This window comes from Notolepis coatsorum, assembly GCF_963971535.1.
Source record: "Notolepis coatsorum genome assembly, chromosome: 11".
In the NCBI taxonomy this organism is placed as follows: domain Eukaryota; kingdom Metazoa; phylum Chordata; class Actinopteri; order Aulopiformes; family Paralepididae; genus Notolepis; species Notolepis coatsorum.
In genome coordinates this window covers 106214609-106233818 of record NC_140175.1, presented here as the reverse complement: position 1 = coordinate 106233818, position 19210 = coordinate 106214609, and the positions used below count along the sequence as shown (strand labels likewise).

General features: G+C 42.7%; 1 protein-coding gene across 1 annotated transcript in view; it reads right to left on the bottom strand.

The window, feature by feature from the left end:
* rab36 (RAB36, member RAS oncogene family) overlaps nt 1-18966 on the bottom strand; it is a gene marked incomplete at both ends in the record, with an annotated part of 39197 nt that extends 20231 nt beyond the window's left edge. The window contains 7 exons of the mRNA XM_084325040.1: nt 3080-3161; nt 4301-4352; nt 10767-10831; nt 11740-11841; nt 15478-15552; nt 17901-18091; nt 18817-18966. Of these exons, the coding sequence (XP_084181166.1) occupies nt 3080-3161; nt 4301-4352; nt 10767-10831; nt 11740-11841; nt 15478-15552; nt 17901-18091; nt 18817-18966 (717 nt within the window). The remainder of the gene's footprint in view (nt 1-3079; nt 3162-4300; nt 4353-10766; nt 10832-11739; nt 11842-15477; nt 15553-17900; nt 18092-18816) is intronic.
* Nucleotides 18967-19210: the final 244 nt, after the last annotated feature.

The following is a 19210-nucleotide window of genomic DNA, read 5'->3' as shown; positions in this document are numbered from 1 at the left end:
CAGTCGCTATTTCCAGGTCTTCGGAGTCGGCCTTGTCCCTTCTTCGGGGTCGGGGATACGTAGCCGGGTGCTCCTTCCTTTCAGGCTGGCGGCGCTGGGGTGAGTTACTCCTAGTGGATGCTCTTGATGATTGCCTGGAGGCAGAGGCCGATTGCAGTTGGGCGGTAGCGAGCCGGGTGTTCTCCAAGGCCTGGGCTGCCGCTCTATCGCGCTCCCGCTCCAGTGCTTCCGCGGCTCTTCTCTCTCTGTCGAGCGCATCTCGGTGGAGCCACTCCTCTCTTGCGAGGGCATCTTCGCGTTGTTGTTGCATGCATTGGAACATGAGTCCTGTTTGGCTGGTAACGCTCCCTCTGCTTTGTGCTCTGCTGGGGGGCCTACTAGTTCTGCGAGTGTCTAGGAAGAACTCTCCCGGTTGGAAGTGATTGAAGTCCTGCCTGCCGCGTGGCTCCACTCTGTCTGGGGAATTAATATCCTCTCCAGGTTGCGAGTCGTTTTCAGCGGAGTCAGTCTCCTCTTCTTCTTCAGACTCATCTTGCTCATCATACTCATCTTGCTTGGCGGTATCCAGTGGCGAGAAGGTAGTTATGTCTTTACTACATGAGACTGCCACCTGGTGTCTCTTCTTCTCTTCAGGCCGCTGGGGGGTGTCAGTCGGGTCTGACTCTGTTCTCAGAGTCTGATCTAACTGCGTTGTGGCAGCAGCACCCTCTACTAGCTGGGGTGTGCCTGCCGTCTGATCTAACTGTGGTGTGGCAGAAGCACCCTCTACTAGCTGGGGTGTGCCTGCCGTCTGGGTTGTAAAGTCCCCTACTGTCCGGTCAGCTGATAGCACATTCTGATTGCTCTCCGAACTAGGGCTACTGGGTGTACCCAGGACACAGTCATCTAGTCGGGAGGGTAATCTACGCTCTCTAGGAGCACGTGTCTTCCCTTCAGGGAAGGGGGGGGGGGGGGGCCTTTGAACCTACCTCGCTCTTTTGTGACATCCTATCTGGTTTAAATCCGGTTCGAAGGACCAAATTGTGCGGGAGCTTAGAGGACTGTATATAATTATCACCTTAGGGGGTGTGGTAGGATGCCTTAACTCTTAAACTAATTGTACCAAATACACAACTGAGTGAATAACTTAAAATGGAGTCACCTAAACTAGAAAGAGCGAGGAAACTGTTTGAAACATAATGCTTTTATATAAGCAAAAAAGGGGAAAAAGATACATACAAAATATTGTTATCACAATTACACAAAGCCTAATTAAATACTATTACTAAATTTAGATGGGCGCCCAAATAGTTCTAATAAAGTGTTCTGGCCAAACGTTGCCGCGGTTACCACTGTGACAGAGGAACAATTCCCTCTGCAGGATGAGAGAGATGGAGGTGATGAGGAGTAGTAGACCGCTGCGTGTTGATGAGGGCGGGAAGACGCTGCCCGGTCCAATAGGCGCCACTAGTCTGCTCCTGCAGACCAGATGCTCCGCTGTGGTGGTCCGAGTGTCTCGCTCCGCTCCGTGGTGCTGCACGGCGCACGCCGACAGCTGCTGCAGACACGCTGGTCCCCTCTGTACCACAGGCTACTGCTTAGGACTAGTTGTGTCCTTTACTCCTTTTACAGCGACACAGACCTTATCTAAATGTTCTCTGGTCTGTGTTATATATCGACTGATATGTCCAGTATAGAGCAGCTATCGAAGCATGAGCCGAAGCTACTTTAGGTATTAGCGCCGAGCTAGCTAGCTTCGGCTAACTGGTAACGATAGATGGGGAATACTATAGTCTGCTGTAATATGCTAATCCCAGACGTTTACTAAACATCAAATTAGCTGGGTACTAAAACTCACTCTCTCTTGGTGGTATAATGTCCGCTTGGTAAGCCACTTTACATACTTGGTCACCGTCAAACTATAACGTTAACGAGAGCAACGCTGTGTGTACGTCCGCTCTCTTCCGTGGTCCGGTCAAGTTCAACGTCACAAGCTCATAGAGAGGAAGTGACGCAGATACGAGGGAACACTAAACCACCTCTGGCCCACTAGATGGCAGCACCGTCATATAACCTGAGATGCAATCAATAGGCAGACAGTGTAACATTATGTGGTAAATAATAACTTAACTCCCACATATTAACTTAAAGGGGGATTATTTTAGGTCTAATTTTACCTAATTGCAGACCCTTCAGCACACCTACAGTATAATAACACATTAGCCCTACAGTAGAATAACACCTTAACCCTACAGTAGAATAACACCTTAGCCCTACTGTAGAATAACACATTAGCCCTACAGTAGAATAACACCTTAGCCCTACAGTATAATAACACCTTAGCCCTACAGTATAATAACACATTAGCCCTACAGTAGAATAACACCTTAGCCCTACAGTAGAATAACACCTTAACCCTACAGTATAATAACACCTTAGCCCTACAGTAGAATAACACCTTAGCCCTACAGTAGAATAACACCTTATCCCTACAGTATAATAACACCTTAGCCCTACAGTAGAATAACACCTTAGCCCTACAGTAGAATAACACCTTCTACAGTAGAATAACACCTTAGTGGGAACTACAAGCATTTTCAGAATTCATACATGTTATTCCTATAAAAAAACAGAGGATATGGAGAGGGCTTCAGCGTTCTTATTTTGTTTCAGGTAGGTGCTCTTTGGATTAAATCCGGGGTAGGATTCGCTTATAAAAGAAAGGTTGAGATCCAAGGCAGCTCTACAATTTTTTAAAAAGCCTTTATTTAGTGGCTTACATTATTTAGAAAAATCTTTTTTTTTAAATCCTACACCCTGAAGAAGGCCATGTAGGCCGAAACATGTCGGATTTTTTAAAAAGATTTTTCTAAATAATGTAAGCCACTAAATAAAGGCTTTTTTAAAAATTGTAGAGCTGCCTTGGATCTCAACCTTTATGTTATTCCTATAGTCTAAGTCTAAGACAATCCAAAAGTGTTAATGAAATTATTATGCTCAGTCTAAACCAAGCCAAATCTTGAGAACACTTTGATGGAATGAAGTTAATTTGGATATAAAATATAAAATAAACATTCAGTGTGTGTGCATCTGTACTGACCAGCAGGTCCGTCTTGGTTCCCACCAGGAAGATTAAACAGGACTGAGGTTCATTCTCTCTCAGGGCCTCTTCCAGCCACTGCCTGTCAATCATAAACATCTTTATATACTGTATACTGTGAATATATATATACATTATATATATATTACTGCCTGTCACATATACACATCTTTATATATACTGTGTATATATATATATATATATATATATATATATATATTACTGCCTGTCACACATAAACATCTTTACATAATATATACTGTGTATATATATATATATATATATATATATATATATATATATATATATATATATATATATATATATATATTAGAGGTGGGCATAGATTAATTTTTTTAATCTAGATTAATCTATCTGCAATCCTGGATTTAATCTAGATTAATCTAGATTAAAATGGCTAAAAAAAAAAAAAAAAAAACCTGCCGAAGGCATTCAAAATATGTGTGTTCTACCCAAATAATGACCAGAAGTAAGTCCTTACTTTTTCTTTCCTCCTTATGTTTCTCAGGCCAGGTGGCCCATTACACCATGAGCCCATCTCCCGTTTCCAAAATGCATTACAGACTGTTTGAAAAAGCTGTTTTTCTATGATAATTGGTAATGAAATATCAAAATAATGTTCAATAAGATGTACTTGTGTTTAATAAGTTGTTTTATTCAGAAGTTAACACAAATACATAATATTACCAGTACAGTACAGTATCTAGCACTCTCAGGAGCAAAACAGAAAGAATCATTTCAAACTTGAACTATGTGACATGGCTTGAATCAACTGCTCCAGTGGAGTTGCTCAGTGGCCAATGGTGTCAACTGTGGTTGTACTGGGCAGCTCCCAGGTGTGAATGGAAGAGAACATCTGTGCTCAGCGAACCTACCCTGGGTAAATAAAGGTAGAAAAAAAAATGTAAAAAAAAAAAAAAAAAATCTTTTTTTAGATTAATGCGTTAATTATATTATCGCGCGATACTAGTATAGCGTTAACGCAGCACGTTAACGCCGTTAACGGCCCAGCTCTAATATATATATATATATATATATATATATATATATATATATATATATATATATATATATATATATATATATATATATATTACTGCCTGTCATGGTATCTACAAATACTCTACAAATATAAAAATCCAACACCGTAACTCAACCCAGCTAGGCTGGGGATTAGAACCAGCAACCTGTCAGACATACCGGGTGTGTTCCAGGGACATGATGTCAGCCATGTCAAACACTGTGATGATCACTAGACAGACAGGGACAGCAGGGGAGAGCAGGGACAGGTTAAACTGTTACCTCCACCAAGAGCCCATATTATGCCCATTCCCCACTTTAAAATAAAAGATTGTATGGTCTATTTACAAACATTCACATTGTTATGGTCCAAAAGCACCAGGGCCCGGTTCCTCGTACCTGGCCAACTGAGTTAGCCGGATAATTTTCAGGATAACTTGACTTAAACTAGACCTTTCGGTTCCCCGACGTGTGATTTTCTAAATCGCTATGGCAACATATCAGAAAGTTTGAACCTGGTCGAAGGCAGGGTTAAGTTCAGTTAGCTCGATAACCTGCATGGCCACGCCCTCGCAAAGAAATGCAGCTCGCTTCCTGAAATAATTCTCACAGTCTAGATCCCATTATACCATTCTGAATAATGTTTTTGTGCTTCGTTTTTCTAGAGGGGGCTTTTGAAATGTAAAATAATATACCTAAAATGCTGATAATAAATGTACCTTGTCCTAAATAATGCACGTCATATATACGGCGCTCGCGAGGTGCGATATACACACTATGTGGTTATTTTAATAACGGTGCATTGCAAATGTGAATCCGGCGTTTTTAATGAATGAAATCGGCCGTTTGGCTCTGATTCGTTTCAGATTCTCGGCTGTGGATGTATTTGAGTCATAAGTACCTATTAATTCATATCAATTAGTTACTCTTTGGGCTTGTTTTTGTCTACTTATTCTGAAAGAGTTGAACTAATTACTTTAGTTAGCAATAGATCTCATTCGATTATTCATTCCATTAAGCCTACTGCCAGCAGGCACATTTAAAGAAATATAATCTGATTGATTGGGGTAATGAGGGACTTAAAATTAGCCTATAGATTATGCATTTCACTTGTCGGCGAGGCTATTGAGCCGTACTGTATTGTACCCATTCTGCAATCTGTTAATAAAGTTTTCAATCAATCAATCAATCAATGCCGTTAGAAAATCAGGATTTCTGCGATCGACACTTGCTGTCTTTTCAGGTGAGGCGGCCGCGCGCAATTATCCTGAGTATCAAGTCTGGTTCGAATTAACAAGATTGAATCAGCATTCGAGGAACAGGGAAAGCCCGGATTCAAACATCGGGTTAATTGAATCTGGATAATGGGACTTTTGATCGACTTAGTTGAACCAGGTACGGGGAATATGGCCCTTGGCCCCGTTCCCCGTACGTGGCTAACTGAGTTAGCCGGATAATCTTCAGGATAACTTGACATACCGGTAAGTCAAGCTTTTCGGTTCCACGAAGCAGGCTTGTCTAAATCACTATGGCAACAGATCGAAAAATTTGAACCTGCTCCAGAGCAGGTTTAGTTGAGTTAGCTGGATATAAGCTGGCCACTCCCTCGGAACAAAATGGCAGCTCCCTTCCTCAGAGATTGATTGATTGATTGAAAACTTTATTAACAGATTACAGAATGGGGTACAATACAGTACGGCTCAATACACACAATTGTTAAGGGGATGCAGACCCAGAGAAAGACTTTTGTCTTGTTTACATCAAGGTCCCCCAACAAAAATTCTATTTTCATAATGACATTTATGACATACACAACATACAGATATACAGATATATATCATGACATTTATGACATACATGACATACAGATATACAGTACTGTTACATTTGTGACATACAAGATATGCAAATATACAGTACTGTTAAACAGAGATCCTAACAGAAAATATATACATATGAGGGGGAGGAAACTGTACATTAGGAGGGGGTGGGTGGGTGGGGGGGGGTGTTTGGACATTTACGGGGGCCAGTTTAGAATTGCAGCCTCCCGAAGGTGCTCTTTGATCCCATTATACCATTCTGAATAATGTTTTCGCAAGATGATTTCCAGAATGTATTGATTTCATAGAATGTGTGAAATAGGCCTATAATTAAAAACAATTCAAATACATTAAACTGGTAAAAGAAATGCTTTTGAAATGTAAAATAATAGACCTAAAATGCTGATAATAAATCATATTCAGCCTATGGATTTCCTACATACTGCACGACACCTGTTTGAGCTGCGGGATGAGGCGCGCTTGTTTCTGATGGATAATGCGTCCCAGCTTGCTGCCCACCTCCGATGCCGACTGGATATCAATTGAGGGGGAATATGCAGAGCTATCCGCCATTTGGATCTACCTACCTATTCGAAAAAACATTATCTGCACTGACTTATATAAAGAATAAGGACAGATCACGTCTGAATGAATGTGGAGGATGATCTCCGAGTAGCTGTCTCCAAAATTAACCCCAGACTGGACTTGTTGTGCTTCAAGCATATAGTGCCCATCCATCTCATTAGGTGAGTTGAACATTAGCCTTCTAAATTAAACGCGCTATATGTATTCATTTTATGGTTGTTTGATTATTGTGTTATTTTGTGTAGTTATTGTGTGTGTTAAAAGCCTCCAATGCATATGTGTGCATGTGAACGTTTGCATGTTTCAACCACCTCCTATAATAGTGGGGGTCGCGGCTCTCTGACACCGTTATTTTGGGGGTCGCGGCCTGAAAACTTTGGGAACGATGTATTTATATATTACATGATACCTAAATGCATACAGTACAGATATCCTCATAAGTATCTATTAATTCGTATCAATTAGATACTCTTTGGGCTTGTTTTTATCTACTTATTCTGAAAGAGTTGAAATAATTATTTTCGCTCATTCGATTATTCATTCCATTAAACCTATTGCCAGCAGGCACATTTAAATAAATATAATCTGATTGATTGGGGTAATGAGGGACTTAAAATTACCCTATAGTTATGCATTTAACTTGTCGGCGATATATTCTACAATCTGTTAATAAAGTTTTCAATCAATCAATCAATGCCGTTAGAAAATCATGGTTTTCTGGGATCGACACCTCCCCCTTTTCAGGTAAAACGGTTACACACAATTATCCTGATTACTGAAGTCTGGTTCAAATTAACGAGACCGAATCAGCCTTCTAGAAACCAAGATAGCCTGACTTCAATCATCGGGTTAACTTAAGCTGGCTAATGGGACTTTTGATCGATTTAGTTGAACCAGGTACGGGGAATGGGGCCCTGGTTGCCCTGCGTGTAGTCTTTTACCAACGCACTTGCAGTTCCGCGTTCGGGTTCCGCGATCTGATTGGCCAGTGACGTTTCTCTCAGAGCCAATGGCATTACGCCTATTTCTGCCTCTAACAGCCTGCTAGCTAGCTAACGCCTAGTTCTATCACTGGTTAAGCTTGGCGACTCTTTCGAAGTTGGTTAAGGTTAGAGTTTGGAATCAGGGCTGGTGGTCTATCGCCCTGCTCTAAGACAAACTCTAACCTTAACCAACTTCGAAAGAGTCGCCAAGCTTAACCAGTGATAGAACTAGGCGTAACGCGATTGGCTCTGAGAGAAACGTCACTGGCCAATCAGATCGCGGAAAACTGCAAGTGCGTTGGTAAAAGACTACACACGCCCTGGTTACACCTGTATAGGCTGTGTGTGCAGCAAGTCTTTGGCTCCTGTTTCTTTAAATGCAAATGAGCTGCTTCTTCGTGGGGGGGGGGGGGGTGTCTAGCTTGTGAAATTCAGATCAAACTGTTAAACTAGGCGTTGCAGATCAAAATGAATTAATATCGAGCAAATTGCATATCATATTTCTCGCCTAAAATGTTGTTAGGAAAATATTTGGGTGAACCATTTAGGTGGAAAAAGAGACCGTTTTCCACAAGCAAGCCACCATCTTGAACAATGGCGATGCGGAAGTCAGGACCAGAGCCTGTCATAGCAACTCTATTGTTTTCCATAGTGAAGTAGACGTGTGACGGAAGAAAGACTGGACTATAACCCTTTCTGCCAAACGGTTAACCCTTTCACTGCGATAATACACAGAATGTTAACCCTTTCACTGCCACACAACAGCAGATTGACCCTTTCACTGCCACATGGTTAACCGTCGGTAGTGTGATAGTAAAGGGTTAACCTTCTGTAGTGTGGCAGTGAAAGGGTTAAACCAGGCGTTTCAGGCATTCCAGGAGCAGTGTTTTCTGTCTGAGAGACATTCTACTTGCACCTCCAGCTATAGAACACACTATGCTCATATGTCTGTACTACTATGCACTCAAGAGTGTAGCACTCAAGTTCGACACTGCTAGACCAGCGGTTCTCAAACTACGCGTCGCGACCCAAAGTGGGGTCGTGGATAGGTTGCACATTGGCAAGTTAAAAAAAAATATATATATATATATATTTTTTTTTTTATGTTCTGGCAACATATTTTGGCTAAATATGCCTCGTTTTATAAATGTGTATTGATAACATAGTGCTGTAATTAAATCTTCTAATAAATATGCATGATCAAGTTCAACAACGTGTGCTTATATTTTGATATTCCTTAATTCCACGTTGAAATTACGCAATACATTAAGTGTGGGGTCGCCAAAAAAAATCCTAAATAAAATGGGGATGTCTCCAGTCTGTGTGGTCTAGGTCTAGAACAACACGGTGGCAGTGTGCGTTTAGTGTCTAGTCTGTGTGGTCTAGGTCTATGAGTTGTGCTTCATGGTGGATGAATGAGACTAGTAGATTCTGTCCTCCACTAGTTAAATCCTCCCCGTTGATTATTAATAGTGGCAGGATTTAATTGACTGAGTCACTATTGTGTTTAATCAACACATTATATCGATACAGTGACGCCAATTGTCGATATTTATAAAAAAATATATGTTTTTGTTTTTGCTTGACAATCCCATTTTGCTGCAATAAAGATTATTGGAATGAGGTGAACAGACTAAAACCTTTATCTCATTAGATAAAACAGATGATGTATCTATATTTATATTGCAGATCCCCAAGTTTTCCGTTTTGGGAGATAATTTGTGGTGATTCCTACCCCTAGAAAGTAGTGAGACAGAGGGAATCTAGAGCTTATTGAAGACCAGAGCAGAATCTAGAGTTTATAGGGAGGTGTAGTCTGTCGTCACTTTAGTTTCCTGCGAGGTCCACCCGTATAGGGATTTATCATTGGGAAAATGTATTATCGGCTATTGTAATAATTCTGCCTCATCATTGGCAAGCTTTCCATTTTTGCACAAAATGAGTTCCCTTCTATCACTAACATTATTGTTTAAGCATTTCTGGTTGAAATAAAATTTGAAGATTTTTTTTTTACGATTAATTGCGAATATTTTCATGTTGAGCTATAGATTGTGGATGAATACGCACAGAAAGGTACACCATGCAAATGTTCATGCTTTATTTGTTTTAAACGAGACGATTTAGAAATGGGCAATGGGGAATTACATTGTGTTTTCAAGATGGTGGACCGGCCAGAAACAGCAATGACGTCACCACTACACCTCCCTATTGAAGACCAGAGCAGAATCTAGAAGATCAGAACAGAATCTAGAGCTTATTGAAGACCAGAGCAGAATCTAGAAGATCAGAACAGAATCTAGAGCTTATTGGAGACCAGAGCAGAATCTAGAAGATCAGAGCAGAATCTAGATCTTATTGGAGATCAGAGCATAATCTAGAAGATCAGAGCAGAATCTAGAGCTTATTGGAGATCAGAGCAGAATCTAGAAGATCAGAGCAGAATCTAGAGCTTATTGGAGACCAGAATCTAGAGCTTATTGGAGATCAGAGCAGAATCTAGAGCTTATTGAAGATCAGAGCAGAATCTAGATCTTATTGAAGATCAGAGCAGAATCTAGAGCTTATTGAAGACCAGAGCAGAATCTAGATCGTATTGAAGATCAGAGCAGAATCTAGATCTTATTGGAGATCAGAGCAGAATCTAGAGCTTATTGAAGACCAGAGCAGAATCTAGAGCTTATTGAAGATCAGAGCAGCATCTAGAGCTTATTGAAGACCAGAGCAGAATCTAGAGCTTATTGAAGATCAGAGCAGAATCTAGATCTTATTGGAGATCAGAATCTAGAGGTTATTGAAAATCAGAGCAGAATCTAGAGGTTATTGAAGATCAGAGCAGAATCTAGAGGTTATTGAAGATCAGAGCAGAATCTAGAGCTTATTGAAGATCAGAATCTAGAGCTTATTGAAGATCAGAATCTAGAGCTTATTGAAGATCAGAATCTAGAGGTTATTGAAGACCAGAGCAGAATCTAGAGCTTATTGGAAATCAGAGCAGAATCTAGAGCTTATTGGAGACCAGAGCAGAATCTAGAGCTTATTGAAGACCAGAGCAGAATCTAGAGCTTATTGAAGACCAGAGCAGAATCTAGAGCGTATTGAAGACCAGAGCAGAATCTAGAGCTTATTGAAGACCAGAGCAGAATCTAGAGCGTATTGAAGACCAGAGCAGAATCTAGAGCGTATTGAAGACCAGAGCAGAATCTAGAGCGTATTGAAGACCAGAGCAGGTTGGAAAAGATAAGGGGAGGAGTCTCTCACCCTGAGCTCCTCTGTAATAGGCTGAAGCGATGCATTTGAATTTCTCCTGCCCTGCCGTGTCCCAGCTAGAGACACAATACAGAACAGAACAGAATAAGAGACATTCTCAGAAGAACACTGGCCTGTCTTTACACCTGTGCTATGATGATCAGGGTTCCATCAATATGATACAGATACAGATCATTAGTAAATCAAGGAGTCCGATTCAACTGCAGTTAATGTAAACATTTTTACAAAATGTTTACTTACAGTTACATTACAAAATTGACAGTGACACAAACCCTAACAAACAGCTGCATTTGAATGTACATATGATTAATATAATAACTCATACAATATAAAAACATTTGAATGCACACATGGTTCATATAATAACTCGTAAAATATAAAATATTTGAATGTAAATATGGCTAATATAATAACTCATAAAATGTTAAACATTTGAATGATAAATTAAAGTACATGCAGTGCATTCCATGTCCTTCATGGTCTCATTCACGTATAGCCTGCTGGCACTTTCCAGGATAACTTTCTCTTGTTGATCAGATCTGTGTCATTATTATACCCGCAGTAGGCGGAGCCTATCCAAGGACAATATGTGTGTGGGTGGGTGTGTGAATTTGCACAATATCTCGCTAACTATAGGGATGATCAGCCTGTGCTATCAAGCGCACCAGATCCTGTGAAAAACAAGCAATGTCGGCAGGCTAGTATTTCAATATTTCAAAACCACCAATTAGGGTCGGGGGATAATATTGTATCGTATCGGGATCATATGAAATTATGATTTGTGATAATCATCTAAATTTAACTCAAATTCCTCTCAAAATTAATATGAATGAACAGGTTGTTGGTACAAAAGTCACACTATTACTATACTAATACTATACTAAATGCTCCACTTTTCAGACACTTTTCTTTTGAAGATCTGCCTATAAAATCTGCCATTATTCTCAGTTGAAACTATACTCACATCTGCAGAGAGAACGGAACTCCAGAAAGCTCAAATCTCTCAATCTCAAAGTCCACTCCAATGGTGGCCTTGTAGTCTCTGTCAAACACGTCTTTACAGAACCTGGAGACAGACAAACAGGTTCTAGGAGGGTCTGTTATGAACATCAGAACATCAGAACATCAGTACATCAGAACATCAGAACATCAGTACATCAGAACATCAGTACATCAGAACATCAGAACATCAGAACATCAGAACATCAGTACATCAGAACATCAGTACATCAGAACATCAGAACATCAGAACATCAGTACATCAGAACATCAGAACATCAGAACATCAGTACATCAGAACATCAGTACATCAGAACATCTGAACATCAGAACATCAGTACATCTGAACATCAGAACATCAGTACATCTGAACATCAGAACATCAGAACATCTGAACATCAGAACATCAGAACATCTGAACATCAGAACATCAGAACATCAGTACATCAGAACATCAGAACATCAGAACATCTGAACATCAGAACATCAGAACATCAGTACATCAGAACATCAGAACATCAGAACATCAGAACATCTGAACATCAGAACATCAGAACATCAGAACATCTGAACATCAGAACATCAGAACATCTGAACATCTGAACATCAGAACATCAGAACATCTGAACATCAGAACATCAGAACATCAGAACATCAGAACATCTGAACATCAGAACATCAGAACATCAGAACATCTGAACATCAGTACATCAGAACATCTGAACATCTGTACATCAGAACATACATCAGGAGCTCTATGGAGAAACCATGGCACTGCCCTGACTAAAAGTACAATGGAGCTCTATGGAGAAACCATGGCACTGCCCTGACTAAAAGTACAATGGAGCTCTATGGTGAAACCATGGCACTGCCCTGACTAAAAGTACAATGGAGCTCTATGGAGAAACCATGGCACTGCCCTGACTAAAAGTACAATGGAGCTCTATGGTGAAACCATGGCACTGCCCTGACTAAAAGTACAATGGAGCTCTATGGAGAAACCATGGCACTGCCCTGACTAAAAGTACAATGGAGCTCTATGGTGAAACCATGGCACTGCCCTGACTAAAAGTACAATGGAGCTCTATGGAGAAACCATGGCACTGCCCTGACTAAAAGTACAATGGAGCTCTATGGAGAAACCATGGCACTGCCCTGACTAAAAGTACAATGGAGCTCTATGGAGAAACCATGGCACTGCCCTGACTAAAAGTACAATGGAGCTCTATGGAGAAACCATGGCACTGCCCTGACTAAAAGTACAATGGAGCTCTATGGAGAAACCATGGCACTGCCCTGACTAAAAGTACAATGGAGCTCTATGGTGAAACCATGGCACTGCCCTGACTAAAAGTACAATGGAGCTCTATGGAGAAACCATGGCACTGCCCTGACTAAAAGTACGATGGAGCTCTATGGAGAAACCATGGCACTGCCCTGACTAAAAGTACAATGGAGCTCTATGGTGAAACCATGGCACTGCCCTGACTAAAAGTACAATGTAGCTCTATGGAGAAACCATGGCACTGCCCTGACTAAAAGTACAATGGAGCTCTATGGAGAAACCATGGCACTGCCCTGACTAAAAGTACAATGGAGCTCTATGGAGAAACCATGGCACTGCCCTGACTAAAAGTACAATGGAGCTCTATGGAGAAACCATGGCACTGCCCTGACTAAAAGTACAATGTAGCTCTATGGAGAAACCATGGCACTCCCCTGACTAAAAGTACAATGTAGCTCTATGGAGAAACCATGGCACTGCCCTGACTAAAAGTACAATGGAGCTCTATGGAGAAACCATGGCACTGCCCTGACTAAAAGTATAATGGAGCTCTATGGAGAAACCATGGCACTGCCCTGACTAAAAGTACAATGGAGCTTTATGGAGAAACCATGGCACTGCCCTGACTAAAAGTACAATGGAGCTCTATGGAGAAACCATGGCACTGCCCTGACTAAAAGTACAATGGAGCTCTATGGAGAAACCATGGCACTGCCCTGACTAAAAGTACAATGGAGCTCTATGGCGAAACCATGGCACTGCCCTGACTAAAAGTACAATGGAGCTCTATGGAGAAACCATGGCACTGCCCTGACTAAAAGTACAATGGAGCTCTATGGAGAAACCATGGCACTGCCCTGACTAAAAGTACAATGGAGCTCTATGGCGAAACCATGGCACTGCCCTGACTAAAAGTACAATGGAGCTCTATGGTGAAACCATGGCACTGCCCTGACTAAAAGTACAATGGAGCTCTATGGTGAAACCATGGCACTGCCCTGACTAAAAGTACAATGGAGCTCTATGGAGAAACCATGGCACTGCCCTGACTAAAAGTACAATGTAGCTCTATGGAGAAACCATGGCACTCCCCTGGTTAAAGGTTGTTTCAATTGAAAACAGCTGGTTGTAAGTTAGCCAAATCAGATTCATGGCTGTGAGTGTGAGTCTTTCACTTTTGACATATATATCTAGCTTTGGCATGGATTGATTGTTTAGATCGCTAGCATGGCTAACAAATGCAAGTCTGACGTGGGAAAAAACACGCCTATGAGATTCTAGACACTAATGAATTGTTCTCCAAACCAACCAAAGTGAGTCAGGATGCGTAAAGATTTTCCCTAACGCACTTTCAGTTCCGCGTTCGGGTTCCGCGATCTGATTGGCCACTGACGTTTCTCTCAGCGCCAATCACGTTATGCCTAGTTCTGCCTCTAACAGCCTGCTAGCTAGCTAACGCCTAGTTCTATCACTGGTTAAGATTGGCGACTCTTTCGAAGTTGGTTAAGGTTAGAGTTTGGAATCAGGGCTGGTGGTCTATCGCCCTGCTCTAAACCAAACTAGGCGTAACGCGATTGGCGCTGAGAGAAACGTCAGTGGCCAATCAGATCGCGGAACCCGAACGCGGAACTGAAAGTGCGTTAGGGAAAATCTTTACGCAGTCAGGACATTCAACCCCTCTACAAAAGGTGGGTTAAGATAAGATAAGATATTCCTTTATTGATCCCCTTGGGGAAATTCAGGTGTCATAGCAACATGGGGGAGGGGGGGAGAGGAGGTACAGGTATGGGCAGGGTAGAAGGACATAAATATAGGCAATACAATTATAGGATAAAAATAAGCAGTGTAAACAATGTAATTAACTCTGAATATAAGAATATGAGAAAGTAAACAGTGTGATCAAAGGTGCAGATCAAATCAGTTATATTATACGTTACAATAAATATAATAATAATAATAATAATAATAATAATAATAATAATAATAATAATAATAATAATAATAATAATAATAATAATAATAATAATAATAATAATAATAATAACATTATTTATATAGCACCTTTCATACATGGATTGCAGCTCAAAGTGCTTCACAGTAAATAGTTATTACAAAATTAACATAGGCATAACATTTGCATACAGTTGACAGAATAAAAGCAATGCATAAAGTGCAGACATAACAATAGGTATAAAAATACTATAAAAGTAGTGCAAAGTAGAAAGTGCAGACATAAGAATAGGCATAAAATAAGTACAATAAGTACAGTGTTGCTCGAGAGCATGTGAACCCCCCCCCCCCCCCCCCCCCCGGAAATATGGGCAATAAAACACTTTCTGAGAATCTGAATATATACTATGAGTAAGTATACTATGAGTAAGGGTTAAGGGTTAAGGGTTAAGGGTTAAGACAGTTTACCTTTTAATGAGACACGTCTTCCCTACGCTCACGTCTCCCACAACCACAGCTTTGGACATCTTCTGTCTGTCCCACCTTCACAGGAGACACTTTAATCATTCATTCATTCATTCAAACACTCATTTAAACTTGAAGACTTCAGACGTTGCCCTTATTTATAGTGACGTCAAGTCGATGACACAAAACACAAGATAAAAACAAAGAGAATCATCTAAAAGTGTTATTGAAACACAGTGTTTTGTGATGATGGTTTTAACCCTTTCACTACCACACTACAGAAGGTTAACCCTTTACTACCACACTACAGAACCGTCCGTAGTGTGGTAGTAAAGGGTTAACCTTCTGTAGTGTGGTAGTGAAAGGGTTAACCCTTTGCTGTGTGGCAGTGAAAGGGGTTAACCATCTGTATTGTCGCAGTGAAAGGGTTAACCCGTTGGTAGTGTGGTAGTGAAAGGGTTAAATGTGCTTATATAGATAACATGACATTAAGCCACTAGATGTCGCACTAAAGCACCAGCATGTAATTTATCCAACCAGGTGCATTCCACGTGGGGAAATGGCAAGTAGGGAGGGGATACATGCACGCAACATGTAAACAATTTTGGACCCACCAAATCTTTTTGAATGAACATTAGTTAATCAAACTTTTGGGGGGGGGAGCAATACTTTTATTCTGCACCTTTCTAAAAGCTCTGTGGATGTATATAATATATATATTTTTAAATGATTACTCTACATACAGATTTAATCTATAGCACCTTTAATCCTCTTCCCTTTATTAATTTGCTTCGATTTTTTTGTACATTTGTGCTGAACGAGCTCAGTGGTTATTTTTTAGCATGGTGTTATTCACCGTCAAAGATGCAAAGAAAAATCATAATTTATATTCTCCTTTGTTTCATCACAATTTACTCAAGCCTAGTAACAGACACAATATCTCTGACACTGGGAATACATTCCCTGAGATCCATAGATGTCCCTCGATACCAAGAACATGCACATGGACGTTGTAGAAGTGGAGCAATCTTCCATTTACTTAGGTGTGTATTTTTAGGCGGATTTTCAGAAAATAGGGCTCCGGGCTCAAGAGGTTAAGCACCAGCCAGTCATTTGAGCGAGTTAGATAGGGTCCAAAGTTCCAGCCCTGCATCATTGTGACGTGAGGTGGTAGCCACGGTTACCGTGACCGTTTGAATTGCTTCACTAATTTGTGCAGTAAGGAAAAAAATCAATACAGCAGCTCTGGTCACAACAATTACAGTACATCGCCAAGGAATATTAGGTTATAAAACACATTTGCTAGATTTAACGTGACTTCCTTTAATCTAATGTTCATTCGATTACATCTGTTCCCAATCTTGTATTGTGCAATAATTGTAGCAAAAAAATAAAAATAAAAATAAACGTCCAGTGTAAACCACGCCATCTTCTGGTATTCTATCCCCAATGCTGATACAGATACAGATCATTTTGATGGTTGAACAGATACAGATCATGACGTCTCTTCAAACCCCTAATAAACCTAGTCTGAATCATGTTAACACAATACAGATTAGGGATGGGCAAAACTCACAAAATTGCTATTCAATAGTCACTGGTGTAGTGATTGTAATGGTACATAATTCACCCACGGAACTATTGTTAGGAACATTCTAGAACAGCGACACCTTCGACTTCAGGACATCGCCTCAGACTCCCATCTCTCAGCACTACACTGGTGACCCTGACAAACTTCTCGCTGAAGGTTCAGAGACCAAACCGAACATGGCAAACGCTGGGTTCCTCAGACTGCCAGAATTTTGGGAGCAGTCGGCAGCGGCATGGTTTGCCCAAACGGAGGCGCAATTCACCCTGCGGGGAATTGTGGATGACGCCGCAAAATATTTCCACGTCGTCCCGAGCCCTAACAGCAAGGACGGTAGGGTTCATCACAGCTCCACCGGCCCAGGATAAATATGAGGCGTTTCAGACGCACCTGCTCAGAATTTTCGAGCTGTCGCGACCAGAGCGGTCCCGGCGCTTGTTAGCCATACAAGGCTTGGGGGACAGCAAGCCGCCGGAGCACATGGAAATGATGCTGAACCTACTGGGCGCCGAACAGCCTAACTGTTTGTTTATGGAGCTGTTCCTCAGGCACATGCCGCCGCAGGTGCAAACGGCACTCGCCAATACGGCAATTACGGAGCCCCGTGCCTTGGCAGAAGAGGCTTCTACTTAGCCACTCAGAGCTTAGCCCCAGAGATGCTAGCCCCGACACGAGCGCACGCGCCCAGAGAGGGAGGGGCGAAGAGAGAGAGAGGCGCCACTGCTGCGGCCGACGGCATTAAAGACACAGGCCTGTGTTATTACCACACGCGTTTCGGCGCGAGGGCAACAAAGTGCCGCCCACCTTGCACTTTTGTCAGAGCGGGAAACGCCAACACCCGCGCCCAGTAGCGGCTGTGGGCACGGGCACGTCAAACAGGCTGCTGTTCATCAAGGACACACTCTCCGGGCAAACATTTCTCTGTGACACCGGGGCGCAGAGGAGCGTCCTACCCGCAACGGGGGGAGACACCGCCGGCGGGGAGGGAGGTCCGCGACTGACGACCGCCAACGGTAGCCCTATCCGCACCTACGGTACAAGGAGTGTGGAATTGTGTTTTGGGGGCCAGCGGTTCACATGGGACTTCGTCACCGCCGACATTGAGTTCCCGCTACTCAGCCGGATTTCCTTTGTGCACACGGGCTCCTCGTGGACGTTAGGCACGGCCGCCTAGTAGCTGCCCGGACATATGCTTCATTGACATGCAGGCGCGATGAAGTGGTGTACCGCGGGCTAGCCAGCTCGCTCGCAGAAGGGGACGTGTACCAACGCCTACTACGGGAGTTTCCCAGCTTAAAACAGCCTGTGTACGCGAGGGCCCGCCGGCTCAATCCTGACAGAATAGCAGTCGCTAGGTCAGAGTTCGCCAACATGGAGAGGTTGGGGATTATCCGGCGCTCGGACAGTCCCTGGGCCTCGCCGCTGCACATCGTTCCTAAGCCGGATGGCGGGTGGAGACGTGCAGCGACTACAGCCGCCTCAACGACGCTACTACGCCAGACCGCTACCCAGTCCCACACATCCAGGACTTCTCAGTGCACCTGGCGGGTAAGCGGGTCTTTTCAAAGGTGGACCTGGTACGTGGTTACCACCAGGTGTCGGTACACCCCTCGGACGTCCCGAAGACGGCGGTGGTAACACCCTTCGGACTATTCGAATTCCTGCGGATGCCGTTCGGGCTTAAGAACGCGGCACAGTCTTTTCAGAGGCTAATGGACTCGACGCTCAGGGACATGCCATTTATTTTTGTTTACGACATCCTCGTGGCCAGCTCCTCGCCCGAGGAGCACCTGGCACACCTCCGGTGCCTCTTTACGAGGCTTGGCCAACACGGGTTGACCGCCATACAATTCCTCGGACACCTCATCGACGGGAGGCCCCCTCTCGGCGAAGGTGGCTGCCATTTCCGCTTTCCCCGGACCCCCGGCGGCCCGAGCACTCAGGGAGTTCCTCGGGATGGTGACGTTTTATCACCGGTTCATTCCCCGGGCAGCCCACATCATGCGGCCACTTTACGAGGCTCTGAAGGGCAAGTCCCCCAACCAGCCTGTCGACTGGACGACCGAGAGGACGACCGCCTTCGCGGCCACCAAGACGGCCCTGGGTGATGCCGCTATGTTGGCTCACCCGGCGCTTGGGGCCCCGGTC